The sequence below is a fragment of the Podarcis filfolensis genome (genome assembly GCF_964270895.1).
Source record: "Podarcis filfolensis genome assembly, chromosome: 16".
Taxonomy (NCBI): Eukaryota; Metazoa; Chordata; class Lepidosauria; order Squamata; family Lacertidae; genus Podarcis; species Podarcis filfolensis.
The window spans coordinates 12,728,346-12,752,090 of NC_139620.1; the positions used below are offsets into that span (position 1 = coordinate 12,728,346).

Sequence of the window (23,745 nt, forward strand, 5' to 3'; positions counted from 1 at the left end):
CAGAAGGTTGGGGGTTTGAATCCCCACAATGGGGTGAGCTCCCGTTGCTCGGTCCCTGCTCCTGCCCACCTAGCAGTTCAAAAGCCCAGCAAAGTGCAAGTAGATAAATAGGTACCGCTCCAGCAGGAAGGTAAATGGCGTTTCCGTGTGCTGCTATGGTTTGCCAGAAGCGGCTTAGTCATGCTGGCCACATGACCCGGAAGCTGTACGCCGGCTCCCTCGGCCAATAAAGTGAGATGAGCGCCGCAACCCCAGAGTCGGTCACGACTGGACCTAATGGTCAGGGGTCCCTTTACCTTTATATGTGATAAAGGGGAGATACCGGGGTGAAGGCATCCCCCTCTGCTTGTCCCCGTGCTAGCTTAAGCTTACGTTTGCTGGTTAACTTTTCTAATAATAGGACATGGCGACAGATACAATCCGAAACACTCACCAGACTAGTGTAACCATTCCTCCAAAACAAACTAAAGAAATCTCCTGTCTCTTTAAGAGCAGCACAGCAGGGAGTAGTTTTGCCTGTGGCAGCTTCTCTGCTGCAGCCATGCAGTTAGCTGTGATAAGAAGGAAGTGGTGAAATTCCCCCCTACAGCACAGCTGTTTAAAAAGGCACAGGAGGTCTGGATCCAGCAACCCAGAAAAAGGATTTGCAAGGGTTTCGATTCCAAAATGAATGGCCCTCTGGGCAGCTCATGAGCAGAATTTGGCAGGCGGCGGGGGGGGGGGGGGCGCAGAGCCAGATAAGAGCATGGCAATGGCCAGCTGCCTAGAGGGTTCTCAGAAGTTGTGCTTGTGGATGTATCTCCTTTCTGCAGCTAGCTGGGCAGACTGCCTCAAGGGCGCCATCTAGGCTGCAGTCCTGGGGCCTGCCTCTGCATTCGGTCAGTTAATATGAATGGCCAATCCATTTCTGCTCGGCCATCTAGGTGTCGCTGTTGACAACATCGATTTAAAACAGCCTTTCTCAACCTGTGGGTCCCCAGATGTTGTTGAACTTCAACTCCCATCACCACTAGCTAGCAAGGCCAGAGCTCAGGGATGATGGGAGTGGTAGTCCAACAACATCTGGGGACCCACAGGTTGAGAACTGCTGATTTAAAAACAACCAAAGGTCTCTCCAAAGATGGACACTGTGTGAGAACTCTTCTCATCTTCAACACCCACAGAATTCCAGCCATAATCATGGAAAAGAAGGCTCACTTAGTGCAGAAAGACTTCTTTCCACACCAGCATTTTGTAGACACATCAACCTACCCCCCTGCTTACACCGAAAAGTAATATTGTCTACTCATCCAAAGTTGGCAGTTGTTCTACAGCTAAAGAAGCTCTCAGTGAATGGAAAGGATTTTTTCATCGCCTACCGCGGTACCAAATAATAATCGTGTCCCTAATTCACCAGACTGGTCAGTCGCAGAGGAAGTGGATTTGCTAAATAACTTTACTAAGCTAACAGACAAAAAACAAAGTATCATTCTTATCAAACTGAAGAATTTACACTCCAGGTTGCTACAAATAAAACAGCATGGAAAACAACATCCCCCGCAAGTGTCACAGAAAAAGCGGAACATCTTGTTTTTTATCGCAAGAGAACGGCAGCCATTTTGGTTGCCACGATCTCAGGCAATTTCACGGCACAAAATCCCCCCCCAAGTGCTGTTTCACGGTTGCAATCTCCTGAGGTGCCCCCAAATGCATATTTTGGGGTGCTGTGCCTTTAAAAAGCACTTTTGGGGTAGGGGGAACCACGTTGTTGTGGATGTCACATGGTGCTGTGAGATCACAGCAACCAAAATGGCTGCCATGCTCTTATGATAAAAAATGGGAAGATGGCGTCTGGGAAGATGATGTCCCAGATTTTGGCTTGGAGGATATGCAAATGCAGGCCACCCTCATCGTGGTATTGTGATGGTTTAGAGCAACAACTAAACTTTGTCTCCTGTTTTCCTTCTAGGATGAATTAAAACCTGGAGACCTCATTGAGATCTTCCGTTCTTCTTGTCAGCACTGGGCCCTCTATGTTGGGGATCGGAAGGTTGTCCACTTGGCAACTGAATGTGGTGAGCTCAGCAAGACTCGTGGCCACTTATCTCGGTTCTGATTACCTATCCCTAGAGTTGTGGTGGGGAGACTTTGGCGCTCAAGATGTGGTTGTACTCCAGTTCCCAACCACCCCTGGCTAGCGTGGGCAACTGTAAGGGGTGGTGGGAGTACAAGAGTCCAAATTTTCCCTTATCTGAAGCCTGGGGGAGTTTCTCTTCCCAAACCATTGCAACGACTCCCCCTCTTACAATTGCACTGATGCTGTGCCTTTTAAGCAGAGGATAAGCAGAGCAACAGCACCAGCTACTGGCAGGAGTAGAAGTACCCAAACAATGCACTTCAGCACACTGCGGTACTCCTCAGTTAGCTCCAAGGGATTTAACACCAAGCTAGGAAGATGGGGATGAGTTGTTTACGGTTCAATAAGAGATGCAAAGTTTACTGGTGTCAACATGTGGTTGACAAGTGGGTGCCCTGGCCCAGTGGTGGAGCAAGCCGATCGGGCACCTGGGGCGGGGCAAGCCAGGGCAGGATGCTCCGTGGGGCATGGCTCGGGCGTGCTGCAGGTCCAGTGGTGAGTGCTGCCTGGCATTTTGTCACCCCCCTCAGTGGAGACACCTGGGACTGCCCCCACCACACATCCCTTCCCCTTGCCCTGGCTGCCAGTCGAAGTTGGGCCATGGGTCCATTTGGCCAAAGAGGGGGTGGGGAGCGAGAGGAGAAGAGAAGGAATGGGAGAGGGAGGGAGGGAGGAAAAAAGAAAGAAAGAAAGAAAGAAAGAAAGAAAGAAAGAAAGAGGTGAAGCAAATACTGCAAATTCATAGAGCCCCACAGGGCAGGTGTGGGGAGATTCAGGCTCTTGTGGTGGGGGGTTACTAACTGGAGGCTCTTGTGGTGGGGGGATACTAACTGGAGGCTCTTGTGGTGGGGGGATGCTAACTAGCATGAGGTATGCTAACTAGAGTCAAGGAAAAGATGGAGCTGGGGAGCAAGACAGAGCACAGGTGGGGACAAATATGCAATCATCACAAAGGGACTTAATGGAATATTGAATCCACTTCAAAATAATCTTACAATAGCTCTTATATTAGCTCCTCTCTTTTTCAGTCAGGGCTATAAGACTTCTGATGCACCTGTCAACATTGCATCTCCATGGCTGCCTCCAATGGCTGCCTGGGCCTTGCGAAGCCTCTCTGCATCAATCCAGTTTTAACATATACCTGCAGCCTAGTAACTGGTGTTGCTCAGGAATTCTAAGAAACCTCAAAATAAATGCAGCTTTGAAAGGTTCAGTCCTCCACCTACATTCAAAATGGCACCCAAATTGTATCCAAACACAGATGAAAAACGAGTCTTTGATCTTAACAACCACCATGCCAAATTTGGGTGGAATCTAGACACATGTTTAAAAAACACTGAAATGCTTCTTTAAAAAGCTTTTCAGAAAATATTGAATTTGCCATAAGCTCACCATCGCCATCTAGTGTCACATTTGTATAATGCACTTAAAAACACACTTAAAACGTTTCATTTGCAGCTGTATAGCTGTCTCCTTGGTTAAAGCCACTGCAGTTTTGAAAGGCGCAGTTTGCCATCTTGATTAAAATAACGCCCAATTGCTACCAAGCGTAGATAAGAAACCTGCTCCTTGATCTCAGGAACCGTAATGGCCAACTTGGTTATGGGATCTTAAGAGGTGTCTGAATGCCTAGAGAACAGATGGGGAGACAGGCAAGCTTGCTGAGAGATCGAGAGATGTGCTGTTTTCGTCCCGTTCTCACTCTGTCTCTCCCCACTCTTCCTTCTCCTCCCCAGGTGACCATCTTCCGGATGGAACTCCGAATGCCTTGGCGGTCTTGCCCGACAGAGCTTACGTAAAGAAGGATTGGCTGGAAGACGTTGTGCGGAAGGACCGGTACCGGGTGAACAATAAACATGACGAGACGCAGCCGCCGCTCCCCCTGGCCAAGATACTCTGGCAGGCCGAGGAGCTGGTGGGCAAGGAGATGCCCTACACCTTCAACAGCCCCAACTGCGAGCATTTTGTTATGGAGCTACGATACGGAGCAGAAATGAACGAGCAGGTGCAGTGGGCAGGGCAGGGAAGAAGGCCTGTCAGCATACATGGGAGTTGTAGTCCAGCCACATCCATTGACTATTGGCATTGGCTACCCCTGGGGTGATAGGGACTCGGGTTAAACCACAGAGCCTAGGACTTGCCGATCAGAAGGTTGGCGGTTCCAATCCCCGCGACGGGGTGAGCTCCCGTTGCTCGGTCCTTGCTCCTGCCAACCTAGCAGTTCGAAAGCACGTCAAAGTGTAAGTAGATAAATAGGTACCGCTCCGGCGGGAAGGTAAACGGCGTTTCCGTGCGCTGCTCTGGTTCGCCAGAAGCGGCTTAGTCATGACCCGGAAGCTGTACACCGGCTCCCTCAGCCAATAAAGCGAGATGAGTGCCGCAACCCCAGAGTCAGCCATGACTGGACCTAATGGTCAGGGGTCCCTTTACTTTTACCCCTGGGGTGAAGCACTGGGCATGGAACCAGAAACAGCAATCTTGGCCACAAAAGGAAATGCTACCTTTCTGTCTCATCTCTGGGAGATGGGCAAGCAGCAGCCTTTTAGCACCACTAAAAAAACCCACTTCAATCTTTCTTTAATTTTCTTTTTTTTACCTGTAGGATGAAATTAAACCTGGCGACCTTATTGAGATCTTCCGCTCTTGTTATCAGCACTGGGCCATCTACGTTGGGGAAGGCAAAGTTGTTCACTTAGCTCCTGAATGTAAGTTTCCATGGAAACCCATCAGCCCAGGGCAAAGCCCATGAAATATCTTGCTCCTACAAAGTCTTGGAGTGGAATGAAGCCTGTTATACCTTCATGGACAGACCACACCCACTCAGGCCCCTCCCCTTCCTTGGGTTGCAGAAGGCCTTAAAGGGGCAGCTCGGTGGCTTGGATCCTAGCACTCCTTCTTAAGAATTATTTCATGGCAAGAGCTGCTAGGATGGCTTATGGGCAGGGGCGAAACTAGGCTTTATTTCACTCAGGTCAAAGACCAAGTTTGGCACACACCCCCATGCACATTTGCGTACACACACACACACACACACACACACACACAGGCTGCGAGTGTCAATGGCACCCCTCTGGGGGCTTCACCTGGGGCAAAAAACCTGGCTAGCCCCCTGCCCCCCAACACAGCTCTGCTTGTGGGAGAGGTCTGAGCTGTTCAGGCTTTGTAACAGAATGACAGCAAGAACCATTTATAATAAGGTTACCAGATTTTTTCCAATGAATCTGGGGACACTTTTCAACTTCAATGGATTTTGAATGGGGACTGATTTGTAAATCTGGGGTCTGTCTCCAGGAAATGGGGACATCTGGTAACCTTAATTTATAACACACACACTCGCACACACTTTAGAACATTTCCTGATATTCTTTTGTACATGGCTTGTAGAAGGCGCAAGTGCCGCCTGCAACAAAGCGTTGCAGCATGGAAGTGCTTCTGTTCAGGGTTCCAGACAGCCAGGCTCTTTCAAATACTCGATTCAATTTGAAAGGCCTTTGGTCTGATCCAGCAGAACTCTTCTGAGATTCTCAAAGGGCTGCTACAGGAAACTTTCATGCCACCAGATGTTGCTGAACTCCCATCGACTCCCTTGGCCATGCATGAGGGGGCCTCTGGGAGTTGTAGTTCAGCAACATGTGGGAGGCCAAAGGTTCCCTATGCCTGTTGCAGCGATCAGGAAGCTGTGGTCCTCCAGATATTTCTGGACTACAGTTCCCGTCATCCTTGGCTATGCTGACTTAAGGGGAGATGGGAGCTGGAGTCCAGCAACACCGGGAGAGACTTCACATTTCCCTGTAGGAAGGCATTGTGGGAGCCAGAAGATGAAAACAAGTTTCCTTTAAATAGAGTGTTCCACAGATGGACGCGGGTGGCGCTGTGGGTTAAACCACAGAGCCTAGGACTTGCCGATCAGAAGGTCGGTGGTTCGAATCCCCGCGATGGGGTGAGCTCCCGTTGCTCGGTCCCTGCTCCTGCCAACCTAGCAGTTCGGAAGCACGTCGAAGTGCAAGTAGATAAATAGGTACCACTCCGGCGGGAAGGTAAACGGCGTTTCCGTGCGCTGCTCTGGTTCACCAGAAGCGGCTTAGTCATGCTGGCCACATGACCTGGAAGCTGTAGGCTAGCTCCCTCGGCCAATAAAGCGAGATGAGCACCACAACCCCAGAGTCGTCCGTGACTGGACCTAATGGTCAGGGGTCCCTTTACCTTTACAGATGGTCTAATAATAAATAATAGTGGAAACAGCAGCAGCAGCAGCAGAAGCAGCAGCAGCAACAACAACCATCTTAATGGCAGGAGGATGATCAATGTGTTCCAAATTTTTGCTTTCCCAGATCTCCCTATTTTAATTTGTCCTTTCAGTTCTTCCTGCCCTGTTTGTAGATTCTGAGCCCTTGAGAGTCTCCCCACATCTTTTTTCCTTCCCTCCAACAGGCGACCGTCTTGCAAACGGTGCTGCCAGCGTACTGGCGGTCTTGTCTGACAGAGCTTACGTGAAGAAGGACTGGCTTGATGTCGTGGTGAGGAAAGACCAGTTCCGAGTGAATAACAAGCACGACCTCACGATTCCTGTGCTGCCACTTGCCAAGATCCTCCAGCGGGCAGAGGAGCTGGTTGGGAGGGAGATGCCCTACAATCTGACGAGCCACAACTGTGAACACTTTGTGATGGACCTGCGATATGGAGTTGCAATGAGTGACCAGGTAGAACTGCAAAATGTAGAGCTGGAAGGGGCCCAGTCTAGTTTAGTCCCCCCTGCATTTCAGAAATCACAGCAAATTCCAAGGATGTCTGTTCCACTGCAGAACAGCTCTAACCCTCAGAAATTAGTGTTTAGTTGGAATCTCATTTCTTGAAGTAAGACAGCATTACTTCGGCCTCAGTGCTTCCCCTTTCTACAACATGGAAATAAGGCTGGAGTCTGACATTTTAAATAATAATAATAATAATAATAATAATAATAATAATAAATTATTTATACCCCGCGGGTGCCACTACCAAGAAGGCCCTCTGCCTGGTTCCCTGTAACCTCACTTCTTGCAATGAGGGAACCGCCAGAAGGCCCTCGGCACTGGACCTCAGTGTCCGGGTAGAACGATGGGGGTGGAGACGCTCCTTCAGGTATACTGAAGAGAAAGAGGGAGGAAAGTAAAGGTGGTGTGAGGGAGGCTTCTTTCTTTCTGCTTTACATTTCTTTTGTTATGTTGTCATGTCTGGCTCAGACAGGTTTTGCAGGTTCCTGAAGCAAGGCCAAAAACCTGCAACACCTCTTTGACCAGAAAAGAGAGCAGAATGAGCATGTTCACTATGGCAGCAGTGATGTCCTTTTTTTGGTAACGCTTTCAACTCTCTGGAGCAAAAATCCCAGTACACCTGCTGCTTCCCTGTTACCCCAAAGCCTACCCTATTAGAGCTAATGCGTTGCAGCGAGTAAACTGTAAACCAGGAAGTCTCTGGTTCAAGTGTGGCCTTAAATTCACTTGAAGTGAGGCAGTGTTCGTTCAGCCTCAGTGTTTTCCCCTTCTGCAAAGTAGGGATCATGACCCCACCCTACTTTGCATTTAAAGGTGAACACACTGAATCTGGGCTTTCCATAACAATACACAAACTGAAACACAGCTATCGTTCGAAATTCACAGTTCTCTGAATTTTGCAATGTTCTTCTCCAGGAAAGAAATGTGTAGGAAAAAATGCACATTTGGGGACAAAGTGTGCATAAAACAGCATAAATAGTAAAAAAAATAACTTGGGGGGAAAAAGCATTACATTGGGGAAAACTGCATGGATAAAAAGTGCACATTTTGCAAAATTGCATACGAAAACATGTGTATATGAGACATTCATACTGAAATGCCGATGAATTTGCAAACTGAGATGGAAATGTGGAGGAAAAATGAGAAACAGAGAGAAAGGGAAACAGATGGACCCACCTGCACCACAGTTCCCAATGATCCCTGCAGAGAGGAATTGATGGTTAAACTACTCTGGGAATTGTAGCTTTGTGATGACTCCTAACAACTCTCAGCACGCTCAGGATTTTTTTTTTTTGGGGGGGGTGTGAGCCACAACTGTTTAAAGTGGGTATAATACCTCTTTAAATGTAAGATGGGGTCAGATTCATCCAGCCTTACAAGTCTGTTTGTAACCATTTATTAAAAGAATGGATATGATGTGAAGACGGGGCTTCTCCACACTTCTGTTTGCCCACCCACTCCCTGCCAAGAAAACCAGGGGTTTGGCATTTGTGATGATTTAGCACTAAAGAGCGATTTATCTGAAAGAAAACGGTGGGGGGAAAGGTAAAGGCGCTCAGACACACGACAAGCGGAAGTGTGTGTTGGCCGTGTGACATCAGCGTGCAACTTCTGTGAATCTCTCTCTGACTCATAGCCCACCCACCGTTCTCTCCCATTTTCTTACAGGTCACCGAGGCCATTGCTGTGGGGACAATTGGCATGATGGGTGTGGCAGCCGCCATGATCCGATCTGCGGCGAAGAGGCGCAAGCACCGCTACGAATAGCTTGTGGGGAGGGGCCAGGGGCCTCCATGGCGGGATCATTACCAGCTCTGGGGGTGTTTTTTTGACTGCCTAGCGTCTTTTATTTGACAGATTGTTTTCAGACCACCAGACCAAAGATTAAATCAGATTTCGTGACAGAAGAAAACCATCCACCCACACCGTGCTTGGAGCCAATAAAACTCTCTTCAGGATATACGCTTGTGGCGGTATCTGTTTTGTTGACGACTCCGCTAAGCCCTACTTTGTCCGGTGTACGTTGCTAAGGCGACAAAGTGGTGATGGCACCGCCAGTCTCGAATGTGAATAGCTAAGCAACAGAAATGGTGGTACTAAGCCTCTTGTAATGGTTGCTTGGCAACAAAGAGGCGGGGGCAAGGTTGGCCTTTTGCTGTGGTTGCCAGGCAACAGAGAGGGGGTGATGCTGCCCTGTGTGGTTGTTATTGGTCGGCACAAAGATGGCGGCAACAGAAGCCTCTCACGGTCTGGCTATGCAATAGTTGGGATGCTTTGCTAGGCCTCTTGCGATTGTTGCTAAGCAACCTAGACCACTGGGACTACTGGATTCATTATGCTGGCTAGACCTTCTCCTGGAGCTACCTCCTACCATGCTGTGGCTGTAGCTTAGTGGTAGAGCAACCTCTTTGCATGTAGGACGTCCCAGGTTCAGTCTCCAACATCTCCATGTAGAGATTGGAATGTCCACTGCCTAAAATCCTGGAGAGTCACTGCCAGCCAGTGCATGCAGTACTGAGCTGGCTGAACCACTGGTCTGACTCAGTGCACAGCAGCTCATACCCTCCAATACCTTGAAGCCCAAATCGAGGCTACTACTTCCAGGACACCATCTTGCTATTCTTTATCGTGAGAGCATGGCAGCCATTTTGGTTGCTGTGATCTTGCTTGTTTTTGCGCTGCAGTCCTCCAACAAAAGTGGTTTTTTTTCCAGGTACGACACCAAAAAATGCGCATTTTGGGGTGCTGCGCAAGGTCGTGCCACCCCAAACACTTTTCAGGGGGAAATTGCATTGGGAAATTGTGTCTGGAAATCGAGTGAAATCACAGCAACCAAAATGGCCGCCATTCTGTGGCAATAAAAAATGGGATGTTCTATTTTTTTTCCGGTACACTTGTGGGGTATGGCAGCTTCCTATGTGGGTTGTGGTGATGATGGGCAGAAGCACAACCCTGAATGAGCACAGGGCATCAGGAAGGTGCCATTTTAATTTCCCACAACGCTCCTGAGTGATGCAGGCATCAGCAGTGGGCCCTGTCAGGGTCCTGGAGGACCCTGGCAGCTAGCCAAGATTGTTGTGTATTGGTGCCATGCCCACTAGGGACTTGAGGGATGGACGGCCTTTCTTTTTGTCTCAACATGTTCCCCATTTCCCACTCCTCTTTTTCTTCTTCTCTTCCGGCAACAGCCCATGGGTCACCCAAAGGAGAGTAGGCCTCCTATCCGAACCCTGCTCTCTTCTCCTGGGGTTGTCTCATTCTTTCTCTGACCCTTTAATGCAGCTAGCCACGCAGAAACACGGTAGTTGACATGCAAAAGCAACAACTGCTAAATTTTTGTCTGCCTGGCTTCTGCTCAAGTCGTAAGAACAGAGTCTGCCCCCAAAGGTAGCAACTTTTTCCTTCTTCATTTTTGGTTCATTTGGCAACATGCCCCACATGAGTCTCTGGTTAAAAACACACACACACACTTAGAAAGGACCATTTTAATTTTTGCAACAGCAAAAAGAAGTCACCCATAGTTTGCAACAGGGATGGGGAATTATTTTTCAACTCAAGGGCCATGACATTCTGGGGGCCACATAGTGGTGGTGGATGGGGCAAGAGGCAAAAGTAGGCAGAGCTAGAAATGCAAATTTTGCCTTGGTGTGTAGGCTGGTTTACACCCCCCCACACCATCCTTTGTCCTCCATCCAGGCAACCAAGTCCATTTATCTGGGTGCTAACTGTGGACACCATTGAACCTGGTAAGAACATTTGGGTGTGAAGCAGGCCCAGTGAAGGGTTGTGGTCTGAGGAGAGTTTTGAGGGCCATTCAGAAAGGCTCAGATGGCCAGATTTAACCCCTTGAGCTGGGTGAGTTTCTTGACCATCAGTTTACAAAACACCGCAATATTCCCCCCTCATTGCCAACAGCGATGTTTAGGGAAGTTTTTAATGTTTGATGTGGTTTTTAATATTTTGTTGGGAGTCGCCCAGAGTGGCTGGGGTATAATTTATTCATTCATTCATTCATTCATATACCGCTCAGCCACCCTCCTCTTCTGAAACAGCCTGTGAAGTCACTGGGGGATTCCCGAGGCCAACTCTGATAGGGATCCATTTCCCTGTATGTAAACGTAAATCGATGGAGCTATTCCTAGGCAGCTGGCAAAAGAGGAAGTCCTGAAAGATAAGCCCTTCCTGGGGCAAAGAGCTCTGTCTCTCCATAGATAGGTAGATAGATTCTCTCTCTTTTAATGGCTAGGGATAATGGGATTGTAAAGGTGGCAGAGCAGAAAGACTAGGAAGATTACCGAAGGGTGCTTTTAGAGTTTGGGAGCATGCTCCAGCTGGAGAGAGCAAGCGAGAGAGAGAGAGAGAGAGAGAGAGAGAAGTCAGAGTGGGTGGTTGCAGTGCACAGAAATCCTCTCAGAAAGGGGAGTGTGTCATCAAAGGCAGCCAACAAAGCATTGCTAAAAGAGAGAGAATAAAAACAACAGGGAATGTTGATTCGCACACTGTTTGCATATTGCCATGTATTGGTACAACTTTTTAAAAAATCTATTTAACTCAACGAATCTCTTCCTGTAAAAATATCCCAAAGCGATTTCACAATAAAAACACCAGCCGTAAAAACAATTGCACCATTTCATACGGAAAAAACAATTATAAACATTAAAAAACATATACAAAAAATAAAAAAAATGCTCTCACATGTAAAAGCAATTAAAAAAACACCTCTATGTGCAAAAACAATTTATGTTACTGCAAGATGAGCACTTCTAGTCAATTAGTGTTCTGGATGGAGAGAGGCCCATCTGAGAGGAGTGAGCCAGCAGTAAATTACCCTGAGCAAGTGGAGTTAACTCTTTATTAGCAAGAATGGGATCTGCACAGGAGTGTCAGGCCTAATGAGCACAGCAACTCATCTCTGGCAGGTCTTGCCCCCATGAAGCAGTTGCAGAGGCTGAAGGTCCCTGCCTCCCCACAGCTGCCTGTCTCCTCCTCTCCAGGGTTTTCCTCAAGCAATCAGAGACTGTGCCGTCATGAAGCTATCTTTTCCCCTACCCTCTTCATGTCTCTCCTGGTTCTGGGAGACCAGGCAGGAGGGGAGCTTGTTGCAGCAGGAAGAGAAGACACCTGTGCCTCTTCACCAGTCAGACCCATCTCTGTCTCTTGGCCTCCCTCCTCCTTCTCTCCTGCTTCCATTTCTGCCTTTGCCTCTGATTCTGGACTTCTCTCTGCCACAGATTCCCCCTGCTCACTAAGCCCGGTTACCTCTTCAGCTTCTGACACTTCCTCTTCCCAGTCTTCTCCCTATTCTCCCTCGGACCACTCATTGTCGTCCAACCACCACTCCCCTGGCTCTGAGCCTTCTGCCCTTGGGGGGTTCCTCAGCTGGTTGCTCCCACCATTCCTCTGTACCCAACCTGTCCATGAAACCATCTGACTTGTGAGTGTGGCTGGACAAAGATAAGAGTTGAATCCTTTGCCCCACCCAGCATGTGGCCTTTAGAAGGCTGCTGACTAAGGAACGCAGCCCTTGGATTGAAAGGGCTGCTTGGGTGTGTGGGGGCAAAGTGGCTTCTTCTTCTTCTTCTTCTTTGGTGATCACTCATAGCCGAGTAATAAACACGGTTTTAACAGTGAGTCCGTAAGAGACTGTGGAGGCCAGTTCTGGGTCCACACATCCTTCCACAGTGGGGACTGAAGTTTCCAGGCGGGAGTTGATCACTGTGAGGGTTTGCCAAATGTGTCTTCCTCTTAGCACGTTTCTCTCTTTCATCCTGAGTCCGAGAGTCTTCAAAACCCATGACACCTTTGGTAAAGGCTGTTCTCCAACTGGAGCGCTTGCAGACCAGTGTTTCCCAGTTGTCGGTGTTTATACTACATTTTTAAAGATTTGCCTTGAGAGAGTCTTTGAACCTCTGTTGACCACCACCATTACACTTTCCATTTTTAAGTTTGGAATAAAGTAGTTGCTTTGGAAGATGATGATCAGACAGCCACACAACATGACTAGTCCAACGAAGTTGATGTTGAAGAATCATTGCTTCAACACTGGTGATCTTGGCTTCTTCCAGTACACTGGCATTAGTTCGCCTGTCTTCCCAAGTGATGTGTAAAATTTTTCGGAGACAACCGCTGATGGAATCTTTCGAGGAGTTGGAGATGACGTTTATAAGTGGCCCATGTTTCACAAGCATACAGTAAGGTTGGTAGTACAATAGCAAACAAGCATTTTGGTTTCCCTGCAAATGTCGCAGTCCTCAAAAAATTTGTCTAGGCCCCACTGCCCTAAGGAGACTGCTTTTCTCATTTTGCACAGAGAGTGAAGGAATCCTTGGTTTACCCGCCCCACTCACTTCCAGGCGGAAGGATGCTCTGCTCTTGCTTTGCTTGAGATCTCCCCAGACCCCAGAGCATTCTGGGGAGCTAGAGGATCTGAGTGTTCTCCAAGGGGAAAGAGTTGATGGTTCTTTGCTTTCATTCCTCCCTAACTGGAGTCGAGGCTCAGGCCACGGATTGTCGGGAGAGCAGGCAGGCAGTAAAGCCTCTGAATGTTCAGCTGGATTTAGCTTGCCTTAATCCCTTCCCTCAATCCTTTGCATCTGCTTCCGTGTCGCTGTCTGGGAAAACTCAGGGACCCTCATGTTGATGAGCTGATCAATCAAGCACCCCTCCTGTGGCCTGACAGTGTGGAAGGAGTCAAGGCCCCTTTTGCTTAGACCCAGTTGCTTAGGTTGAGCGTCTTAAGCAGGAAAGCTGGACGGATTTTTCTCTTTCAACTCTTACTTCAGGCCTTCCTGCAGCCCAGCTGGTGAGTGAGCAGCTTTTCCTGAGGGGCAAGACCTGAGGTGTGTTGGGGGGCAGGGAAGAGTAGCCCATAATGTGATGCCTTCTGCTTTATAGCCATAAACCGCCTCCCCTCTCCTTGGTAGATGTCAATGTAGGGGTGGAGGAGAATTATAATTTTGTTTGCATTTGAATGAGAAACGACCTGATTTGCACTTCTCAAATCAATATGTGAACCCAAACAAAGCTACCTTGTAAAATTCTCTGAATTTTACAGTGAAGTTCTCTAACCAGCTATGTCTGCCTGTCTTTCCACAGGTCCTACATTAGTGAAAATAGCATAGAGAAACACAGTTAGAGAGAATTCTTGTGCAAATGTATCAACCAAAGCTACCTAGGAAAAAAGTGCCCATGAGGAGAAATTCTCCTCACTAAAATACTGACAAACTTCCACTACGTTGCTTTTATTCAAAGAAAGAATCACACATCATTGCAGAAACATGAACAGATGTTTTCCTGAGAAACCGGGAGTATCATAATTGACAGGTTCATTATTTTTTAATTATTGGTGCGAGTCTCTGAGTTACTTTTGTAAAAAAAAAGGAACTAATATGCTTATTAATAATAATTATTATAATAATGTCACTCTAATTAAATCTGCTCTATGTGGGACTGCCTTTCAGCATCAATTGGGAAATTCAACAGTTGCAGAATATGGCATCTTAGTAGTTTACTGGACCACTCTTAAAGAGCCTTCCATGTCTTTTGGTTTCTTTCAAGTCAAAGAACTGACACTGTCTTATAAAAACTGAAACTGCCTCGGGCCTGGGGGAAGGGCTGGTTAGCTCAGTGGCAGGACAGCTGCAAAAGGTTCTGGGTTCAATCCCTGGCATCTCAAGTTACAAAGACCTGAGAGCAAATTATGAAAACAGCCCCCGTCAGATCCTGGAGAGCTTCTTAGATGGGAAGAGACCAAAGCACCATGGAAGGGAGACACTTTGCATGTAGAAAGTATTAAGTTCAGTCTCCAGAATTTCTAGTTTAAAAGGTCAGGTAGCAGGATGGTGGGAGAGACTCTCTTTCTGCTTGAGGTCCTGGGGAGTGGTTGCTGGTCAGAGCAGACAGTACTGAACCTGTGCTGTTGTGGTATCAGTTCCAGGACAGGGACCATAGTTCAATCTGCTTTGTATACAGAAGGTCCCAGCTTCAATCCCAGTTGGCATCTCCTTTTAAAAGGATCAAGCAGCAGGAAGCTTCTCTCTGTCTAAGATCTTGGAGATCCGCAGCCAGTTCTGGACTAGTGGATTGCTTGCACTGATCTGCAGTGGAGTCTGGTCCATTAGGACAAGTGGGGCACTGCCCCACCAACATCAGCCTGTCCTCAGTAAACCCCCAACTGCTTGCCTTCTTTCTTATAACCAAGCGATGGCCCTGCCTGCCAGGTTCTTCCTCCTCCTTAGTCTCAGAGTTGCCCCTTGTAGAACTTGGCAGAGAGGAGCAGGATGGGGACAAAACTATAATTAGTGGCTCTGCCTGTCACTGGCTCTTGCTGAGAGTTGTTTACCAAGCAACCCTTCCTCCCAGGGAACTCTGGGAATTGTAGTGTTGTTGTTTTTTTTTGGGGGAGGAGGAAATAGAGGCCTCTTAACAACTCTCAGCATTCTTAACAGACCACAGCTCCCATAATTCTTTGCGGGAAGCCATGCCTCTTTAAAGTGGAATCATTGTGCTTTCAATGTATGGCAGGCTTCCTCAACCTCGGCCCTCCAGATGTTTCGAGACTACAATTCCCATCATCCCTGACCACTGGTCCTGCTAGCTAGGGATCATGGGAGTTGTAGGCCAAAAACATCTGGAGGGCCGAGGCTGAGGAAGCCTGATGTATGGTGTGTGGATGTATTCTAAGGAGGAAGGAGCCGACAGGCAGCACCATCTGCAGTGACTGGTTGTTAGTACGAAGGCAGGAATATGGGGTCTGGCTGGCTGGCTGAGCTTTGGTAGGGCAGTGCCTCATTTGCTCTAATGGACCAGCCCAAACCGACTTGGTGGCTCCTTGATCTGACCCAAGAGCTCCTCTTTCTAAAAGAATTAAGCAAAATATTCACGTTCCCCTTTTGCAGCTATGTCCAGAGAGCAGATCGAGTCCATGATCAAGACGGTGGAGACCTTGCTTGCTGAAGCAGAGCAGCTCAAGAACCGCTGCAGGCGGCAGAACCAGGACGTCACGTTGATCCTTGAGCAGCTGCAGCAGGAGAACCGGGAGCTGGCCCAGAACTACGAGCAGGCTGAGCAGGAGATGGAGGCAATACGCAAGGCTCTGGCCGAGCTGATGGATGCCAAGATAGCTTTCGAAGCCCGCGAGAGACAAGTGCGCAAACTCAGCAAGCAGCTCTGAGATACTGGAGTGGGTGGGTTTTTGTGCTTTCAACTTGGCCCTTGTCAAGGGGATTTCCTTTCCCCCTCCCATCGGTGGGATTCCCAATGCAATGGCTTTTCTCGCATGAATTGCCACCCATTACAATGATGTGGAAACATCTCCAGCCCCTTAGGAATATAGGAAGCTGCATCAGACGGTTGGTCTATCCAGCTCAGTATTGTCCACACTGACTGGCAGCGGCTGTCTGGGATTTTGGGCAGGAGTCTCTTTCAACCCAGCCTGAAGATGCCGGGGATGAGGGCCTTCTGGTGGTTCCCTCATTGCAAGATGTGAAGCTACAGGGAACCAGGCAGAGGGTCTTTTCTGTAGTGGCAGCCACCCTATGGAATGCCGTCCCATCAGATGTCAACCAGATAAACAACTGTTTGACTTTTAGAAGACGTCTGAAGGCTGCCCTGTTCAAGGAAGTTTTTAATGGTTGATGTTTTATTGTGTTTTTAATATTTTGCTGGGAGCCCCCCCAGAGTGGCTGGTGGCAACCCAGTCAGATGAGCAGCATATAAATAAAATGATGATGATGATAATAACAACAACAATCACCATGGAGCTATTGCCCTTTTGTTTTTACCTGCCTGTTTGTGGCACTCATTTCTTCCTGCAAACAAACACCTATTCATCACTGTGGAAGACCAATTAGTTCTGTCAGGTTTGCAGGTGGTTGCTTGCAAGTAAACAGCCAGGACCCCAACTTGTCTTTTACAGGTTTTATTTAGTGCGGACTATGCACAGTGCAGAAACCCAAAGTTCATGTCTGTCTCAGTCACTTGCAGCTTCCGGGAGTGGCCCCTTCTGGTTTCTCCCCCAACATAAGAACTTAGACACCCCAAATCTCTGCCTCCCCTCCTTCCGTTTCATCCCTCTGAGAAAACTGGGCATGTCTGTTTCCTGACCAACAAGGCTAAGCGAAGCGCTTGGGCTCACAGTAGCATCGGTGAGCCTTTCCCTCGCCTTGCCCCTCCTTTCCCCCCCTGCTTCACTGGAGGTGTGGCTCTTGTCAGGGAGAGGCAAACGGGAAAAGATGAAAGGACAGAAACCAGCAGTTATAGAGAGCCTAAAGAGATTATCAGCAGCTTGTCGTCTGACAGTCAGTCTGACGTAGAGGGGGAGGAGGATGAGCCTGGGACAAGTCATGCTGTACACAGAGGAAGTAAGGGGAGGAGTTTTCGCAGACTTGCATGCTGGGTGCGGAAAAGAAGGAAGTAAGATTAGAGGGAGCAACTGCGCACAAGGGGAAGGAGGCTAATGGAAACGCTGGAGATGTACGTTTGAACTTTGTCAAATAAATCTGAAATATACTCAGAGTCGCAAAGTGATTTCATGCTCTTTATTCAGCTCATAGTGGTGAGGAGGAATGAATGAATGTCCCCTCAAAGTATCTGCTTTATATACATTATTTACACAATGGGCTGCACATGATTGGCTAATTCCGGAATTCTACTGTAAGCCAATCAGGTTGTGGATTCACTTCTATCTGGAGCATGATTGGGTGGTTCCTGCCAACCAATCATACTGCTGCATTGTTCTAGGACCAATCAGACTGCTGCTTCTGAATCCTATTGTTCTAGGACCAATCAGACTGCTGCCTTTGGGATCCTATTGTTCTAGGACCAATCAGACTGCTGCAGTTTGGATCCTATTCAACTCAGTACATAACAAAATCAATTGTTTGGAACTGGCTGGGAGCCCGGAGTCTTATCTATGGCCAGCTGGACAGCACTAAGCCTTTGACAGCTCTCTCCACTGTCTGACGAAGAGCTGCTTCTGAGCAACGTCAGAGGCTCCCTGTATTCTTGTGCCCCCTCCCCCCTTTCAATGGCAGTTCCCTGACAAGTTCATTCCATCTTCCATGCGGTAGTTATAGAGGCCTTATATGGTGACCCCCAGAGGAAGCCACCTAGCAGCTTATCTCACATCACTTATGTGGTCTTGGAAGCTTTGGCCAACACCCAGGGCTGGTGTGTCTGGTTTTCCCCCTTGAGGCAAAAAGGGAAATGCTGTCCTGCCCTGCCGCTGCTCCCGCCATGCCCTACTTGTTCCCTCTGCTCTGTTGCCACTGTGTGCCCTGCTGTATCTGCCACCGGTGGAGAAGCAAGCACTACCACCATTGGTGCAGATTCCAAGCAAGATGGCACTGATTTGGGGTGAGATCTCACCCTAAATGGACACGATCTTGCTCAAAATCAAAGCTGGCGGTGATGCTGCTTCTCTTCCGCTGGTGGAAGCAGCCGGGCAGCCAGGTCACCTGTGGGCATGCCAGCTGGGGGGCTTACGCCACCTGAGGAAGTGACTTCACCCTGCCTAATGACTGGGATAGCTTGGCCAACATCCCATGAATCTCATCTGCAGCCGGTCAGTCTTATTAAAAACCCTCACCAATTTCACTGCTGCCTGTTTAGCAATCATTGGAGCTGAGCTCTGACTTGTCCTCCTTCTCCAGGGAGTTTATTTATTGCCTGTTCTTGTGGTCACAGAGAGCTCTGCTCAGAAAGTTTTGCTGTCATTACAAGGTCTTCACAGCAATCATCATTGCTGTTGATTTGGACGTAAAGGGCTGGCCTCTGAGCAACTCTCACCCTTAGTGGTTTCATTATCAACATCTGCTTGCCGTATTCAATTTGACCTGTTATGTGGACATAGAGGACTGTCCTCTGGCCATTTCCTGATTCTGTTTCTTAGCAGAACAAGGCTTCTTGAAGAGATGTGGGGATTTTTATGTGGTTGTGGAGGCCTGGTTCCAGGGGTCGTACTCAGCCGATCCTTTTTCTGGGCAGCTGTGTCCTTCCAATACAACCCTGCGTTACTGACTGCTAGACTGTGGAAACCTAGGCTCTGTTCATAGAATCATAGAATCATAGAGTTGGAAGAGACCACAAGGGCCATCGAGTCCAACCCCCTGCCAAGCAGGAAACACCATCAGAGCACTCCTGACATATGGTTGTCAAGCCTCTGCTTAAAGACCTCCAAAGAAGGAGACTCCACCACACTCCTTGGCAGCAAATTCCACTGTCAAACAGCTCTTACTGTCAGGAAGTTCTTCCTAATGTTTAGGTGGAATCTTCTTTCTTGTAGTTTGGATCCATTGCTCCGTGTCCGCTTCTCTGGAGCAGCAGAAAACAACCTTTCTCCCTCCTCTATGTGACATCCATTTATATATTTGAACATGGCTATCATATCACCCCTTAACCTCCTCTCCTCCAGGCTAAACATGCCCAGCTCCCTTAGCCGTTCCTCATAAGGCATCGTTTCCAGGCCTTTGACCATTTTGGTTGCCCTCCTCTGGACACGTTCCAGTTTGTCAGTGTCCTTCTTGAACTGTGGTGCCCAGAACTGGACACAGTACTCCAGGTGAGGTCTGACCAGAGCAGAATACAGTGGCACTATTACTTCCCTTGATCTAGATGCTATACTCCTATTGATGCAGCCCAGAATTGCATTGGCTTTTGGGTGTTCGCCACACCCAAATCCATTCGCATTTGCTCTGCCATCTTTGAAATGCTCCAGTTGACATAAACTACTCCCCAGTGATATTTAGATGCTCCAAGTATGGGAACTGAAATACACGTAAATGTGCTTTTCTTTAAAATGTTCAATAATACTGTTTCAAGCTAACGTTTTATTAAAATATATATATATTTTAAACCAAACTGCTCATTCGTTTGTGAATGTGTCCTGTTTCAGGCTGAGACCACCAGAAAAGCCATTGACCAGAGGTGGAGAAGAGCTTCAGCTCTTGAAAAGGGTTGACTGAAGTAATTTTAGAGAGGAAGCAGAAGTGGGCAGACAGTTCAAGTTAGGAGTGGCATCAGGACCATGGACAGAGCTCCGGAGAGTCTTTGTAGGGGGTGGGGGGGTAGGAAAGATGGAAGATAATCTTGTTTGGTCCACATTTTTAAGTGAACTGAACTAACTTGTGAATGCATAGATAAGAATGTAATTATTATTTGGATTCTGTGCTCAGATTATTATTATTAATAATAATTACCTGCCTGTCACACCCCAACCCCATCATCACTCCCAAGGATAGGGACTACCTTATAATCATGGACCCCATGATTTGTATGTTTTATTTCCTCAGGTAAGTACCTCACAATAAGGCTCCCAACCTTTCCTTTGCAAAGGTTCCTTGCCTTATTGGAAACCCTGCTCCCTCAAGTCCACCATTGGAGGATTTCTGCCCCCTCAACTTTCCTAATCACCCCCAATACTTCAATTCCTCCCCCTCTGGGTTGAAGCTTCTCACCAGCTTTCCCTGTTGCCCTTTCCTCACACCAGTTGCTCTCTCTCTTGTCCTTCTTTCACCCCACTTCTCCCTCACAGCCCCCATATCCCTCCCACTGAGAGGGGGGCCACCTAGGGGCTTGACTCACCCTAGAATTCCACCCGTTCCTCTACTTCCAGAGACATGGGTGAACCTGCTGGCCGTAAGTGAGGCTTGTGATTGGCTGTGCTGTGCATAGCTGTGATTGGCCTGCAGAAAATCCAGGGAATCCTTGGATAATAGGAAACTGCAGATGTCGCACAGGACTGCTGGGCCAGAGCTTTGGATTTTGGGGTGCAGAAAGATATATGGGCAGAGCTCTGCCCTGCTTTGCTCTCCTGACTAGCCTCCTTGGCCTACGCCGACTAGTTGATTCTAGATTTTCAGTGGGGCAATCATGGAACTGTTAAAGGCACACAGCCCTAGGATGTGTGTGTGAGAGCAAAGCCTTCGTGTTCTCCCTACTTATTTCAGCCTTACTTCCAGCCCCACTCCCTTAAGGCTGCTCCATTTCTCTAGTCATTATTTTCTGGCAGTGGAACGTTCTCTTTAAGGCCGCCTTGATTTCTTTGTTCCGCAGGCTGTAGATAATCGGATTAAGGAAAGGGGTCAGGACAGCGTATACAACAGCCAGCGCTCTGTCATAATCCAAGGAGTAACTTTTCGTCAGTCTGACATACATGAACAAGATGCTCCCGAAGAAGATCACGACCACAGTGAGGTGCGCGGCACATGTGGAAAAGGCTTTCTTCCGGCCGGTGGCTGAGCGGATCCTAAGGATGGCCCTGATGATCTGCAGGTAAGACGTCATAATCAGGAGGAAGGTTGCCAGGATCTTGCAAGCATTGACTGTGAAATCGACCAGGACGTTGACCGAGGTGTCGGTGCAGGCTAAGCTGAGGAGCGGCGGGAAGTCGCAGAAGATGTGCTCGATCTTGTTGGGTCCGCAGAAAGGGAGCTTGGAAGCCAAGACAATTTCGGCGATGGGGCCTAGCAAGCCACAGACCCAGCAGCTGGCAGCTAATCTGACGCACAGCTTGGACGTCATGACGGCTGGGTAGCGCAGGGGGCTGCAGATGGCCAGGTACCTGTCGTAAGCCATGACGGTGAGCAGGTAGCATTCGGTGGCCCCCAACGAATGGAAGAAATAGATCTGTAGGAGGCAGCCGGAGAACGAGATGCGCTTCCTCTCACTGAGCAAGTTGGAGAGCATCTTTGGGATGGTGGCAGCTGTGTAGCAGATCTCCAAGAAGGACAAGACGCTGACGAAAAAGTACATGGGCGTGTGGAGCTTGGGGTCGGTGCGGATGATGGTGAAAACGAGCAGGTTGCCAAAGATGGTGAAGAGGTAGACGAGGAGGAGCAAAAGGAAGAGGGGCTTGTGGAAGGGCTGGAGGCTGGGGAAGCCCATCATGATGAACTCTGTGACCTCGGTCTGGTTGAGGATTCCCATCTCCTCTAGAAGCTGATCTGGAGAAATGTGAGTTGTGGAAGTAGAGTTGTGCAAAAGAGACACTGGCAACAGAATACCTGCACATCAAAAGGAGCCATTGAATATGGATTATTGCCGCAAGGCTGGGAAGATAGACTCCAAGGACTCCAGGATCTGAAGACTTCACTGCCCTTTCTACACTGATGAACACAAGACTAGGAACTTTATAAGCCCTTTATACCGGGGTTTAATATTTAATCACATTAAAAAAACACCTCTATATAGTTGGGCAGGGGGCAGGGAGAAGGAGAAAAAGTGTGTTTCTTTCCAGCGGCTATTGCTTTGCCAGCATGTTCCCTGCAGGGAATACAAAGGTGAAGCAGATCCCTGGAGCCTGCAGGACTGCACCCACTGCAGGCAATTTTTGTTCTTCTACACATACTCAGCTGCTGCACTAGGTCTACTTGACCTCACCTTTCTGCCTTCCCCGTCCCTGCACTGTTGTGCCTAACATGTCCCAACTTGGTGTGATTAAGGCCCTAACCATCCCCAGTGGTGATGTCACCTCTTCCTACTCCATTGCTACGGCTTACACGGCTGCAGCCACCTGAGCCATGACCACCTCACTTTCCACACACACCCAACTCCCGCATCAGCTGTCGCCATGAGCACAGGGGCCACAACTGACTGTGATAAACGGACAGACAGACAGATCCCCAATGCTGGCCCAACATGGGGGCAGCAGCCAGTTCCTCTTTCCTGGTCCTGGGCATAAGAAACTATTTTTTAAGCAATATAAATCAAAATAAAATAAACACCCAGCATAAGAAATCAGAGCAAATTAACCTAATTAGCTTTGCTTACTATAGATAGACAGACAGACAGACAGATAGATAGATAGATAGATAGATAGATAGATGTGTGTGTGTGTGAGAGAGAGAGAGAGAGAGAGAGAGAATTTATTATTTTATTTTCCTGTGTTAGTTTTCCATGGGGCTTGCTCAGCTGAGGTATGGCTTTCCCACATGCCAGCTGTTAGCTGGGAGGCTGAAGAAGAAGAAGAAGAAGAAGAAGAAGAAGAAGAAGAAGAAGAAGAGTTTGGATTTGATATCCCACTTTATCACTACCCGAAGGAGTCTCAAAGCGGCTAACATTCTCCTTTCCCTTCCTCCCCCACAACAAACACTCTGTGAGGTGAGTGGGGCTGAGAGACTTCAGAGAAGTGTGACTAGCCCAAGGTCACCCAGCAGCTGCATGTGGAGGAGCGGGAAAGCGAACCCGGTTCACCAGATTACAAGACTACCACTCTTAACCACTACACCACACTGGCTTCAGCAAAGCCCTGCTGTGCCCCCAGCTCATGAGGAGATCCTCTCTGGAGTCTGTAGAGGACGTTTCCTTCGGGGAGGTGCAACAGGGCTTTGCGGAGGCTGGTCAGGTCTCTCCCTCCACTTCTGGGGTCCCTGATAGGTTCTGGAACACTGTACCAGCGTGTTCCAGCTGGGGAAAAAAAGCCCTGGCTCTGTCTCTTAGTCTACAGTGTTATACTTCAACAGGAAGACCCAGTATCGAATCCATGTTTGGCCACTGGGTGGTCTTGGGCCAACCACTCTTGTGTCTTGGCCTCATCTTCCTTGCAGGGTTGTTGTGAAGATAAAATGTGTGTGTGCTCTAAGGATGGGGGAGAAATTCCATTCCATTCACATTTAAAGGCAAGCTTACCCAATTTGCACTTTCTGAAACAATACAGGCAACTCCCAATTTACATGGGGGTTACGTTCCAAGGCACTGTGCATTTAAGTGAAATTGTGTATATTTGAAACACCGCTGGAAAAGCCAGTAAAACCCTGTTCTGGGAGGGGGAAGCTGCAGAATTCCAGGTGTTGTTAGCTCCCCCCAGCCAGCAAGCTTAGAGATGATGGGAGCTGTGATCCGGAGGAACAGAGGTTCCCCATACCATACCTGCTGCGGGTG

At 48.4% G+C, this 23,745-nt stretch overlaps 2 protein-coding genes across 2 annotated transcripts in view; one reads left to right on the forward strand and one right to left on the reverse strand.

The window, feature by feature from the left end:
* Positions 1 to 8,827, forward strand: part of LOC310752105 (uncharacterized protein) — a 37,797-nt gene extending 28,970 nt beyond the window's left edge. The window contains exons 5-9 of the mRNA XM_083591865.1: positions 1,949 to 2,054; positions 3,853 to 4,121; positions 4,719 to 4,821; positions 6,548 to 6,816; positions 8,536 to 8,827. Of these exons, the coding sequence (XP_083447991.1) occupies positions 1,949 to 2,054; positions 3,853 to 4,121; positions 4,719 to 4,821; positions 6,548 to 6,816; positions 8,536 to 8,634 (846 nt within the window). The 3' untranslated portion in view covers positions 8,635 to 8,827. The remainder of the gene's footprint in view (positions 1 to 1,948; positions 2,055 to 3,852; positions 4,122 to 4,718; positions 4,822 to 6,547; positions 6,817 to 8,535) is intronic.
* A 12,008-nt stretch (positions 8,828 to 20,835) lies between these two features.
* On the reverse strand, positions 20,836 to 21,792 carry LOC310750932 (olfactory receptor 6N1-like; the record flags this gene model as incomplete). The annotated part of the gene is made up of 1 exon (XM_083589329.1): positions 20,836 to 21,792. One exon carries the CDS (start codon positions 21,790 to 21,792, stop codon positions 20,836 to 20,838), a length of 957 nt encoding a protein of 318 aa, XP_083445455.1.
* Between the last annotated feature and the right edge of the window lie 1,953 nt (positions 21,793 to 23,745).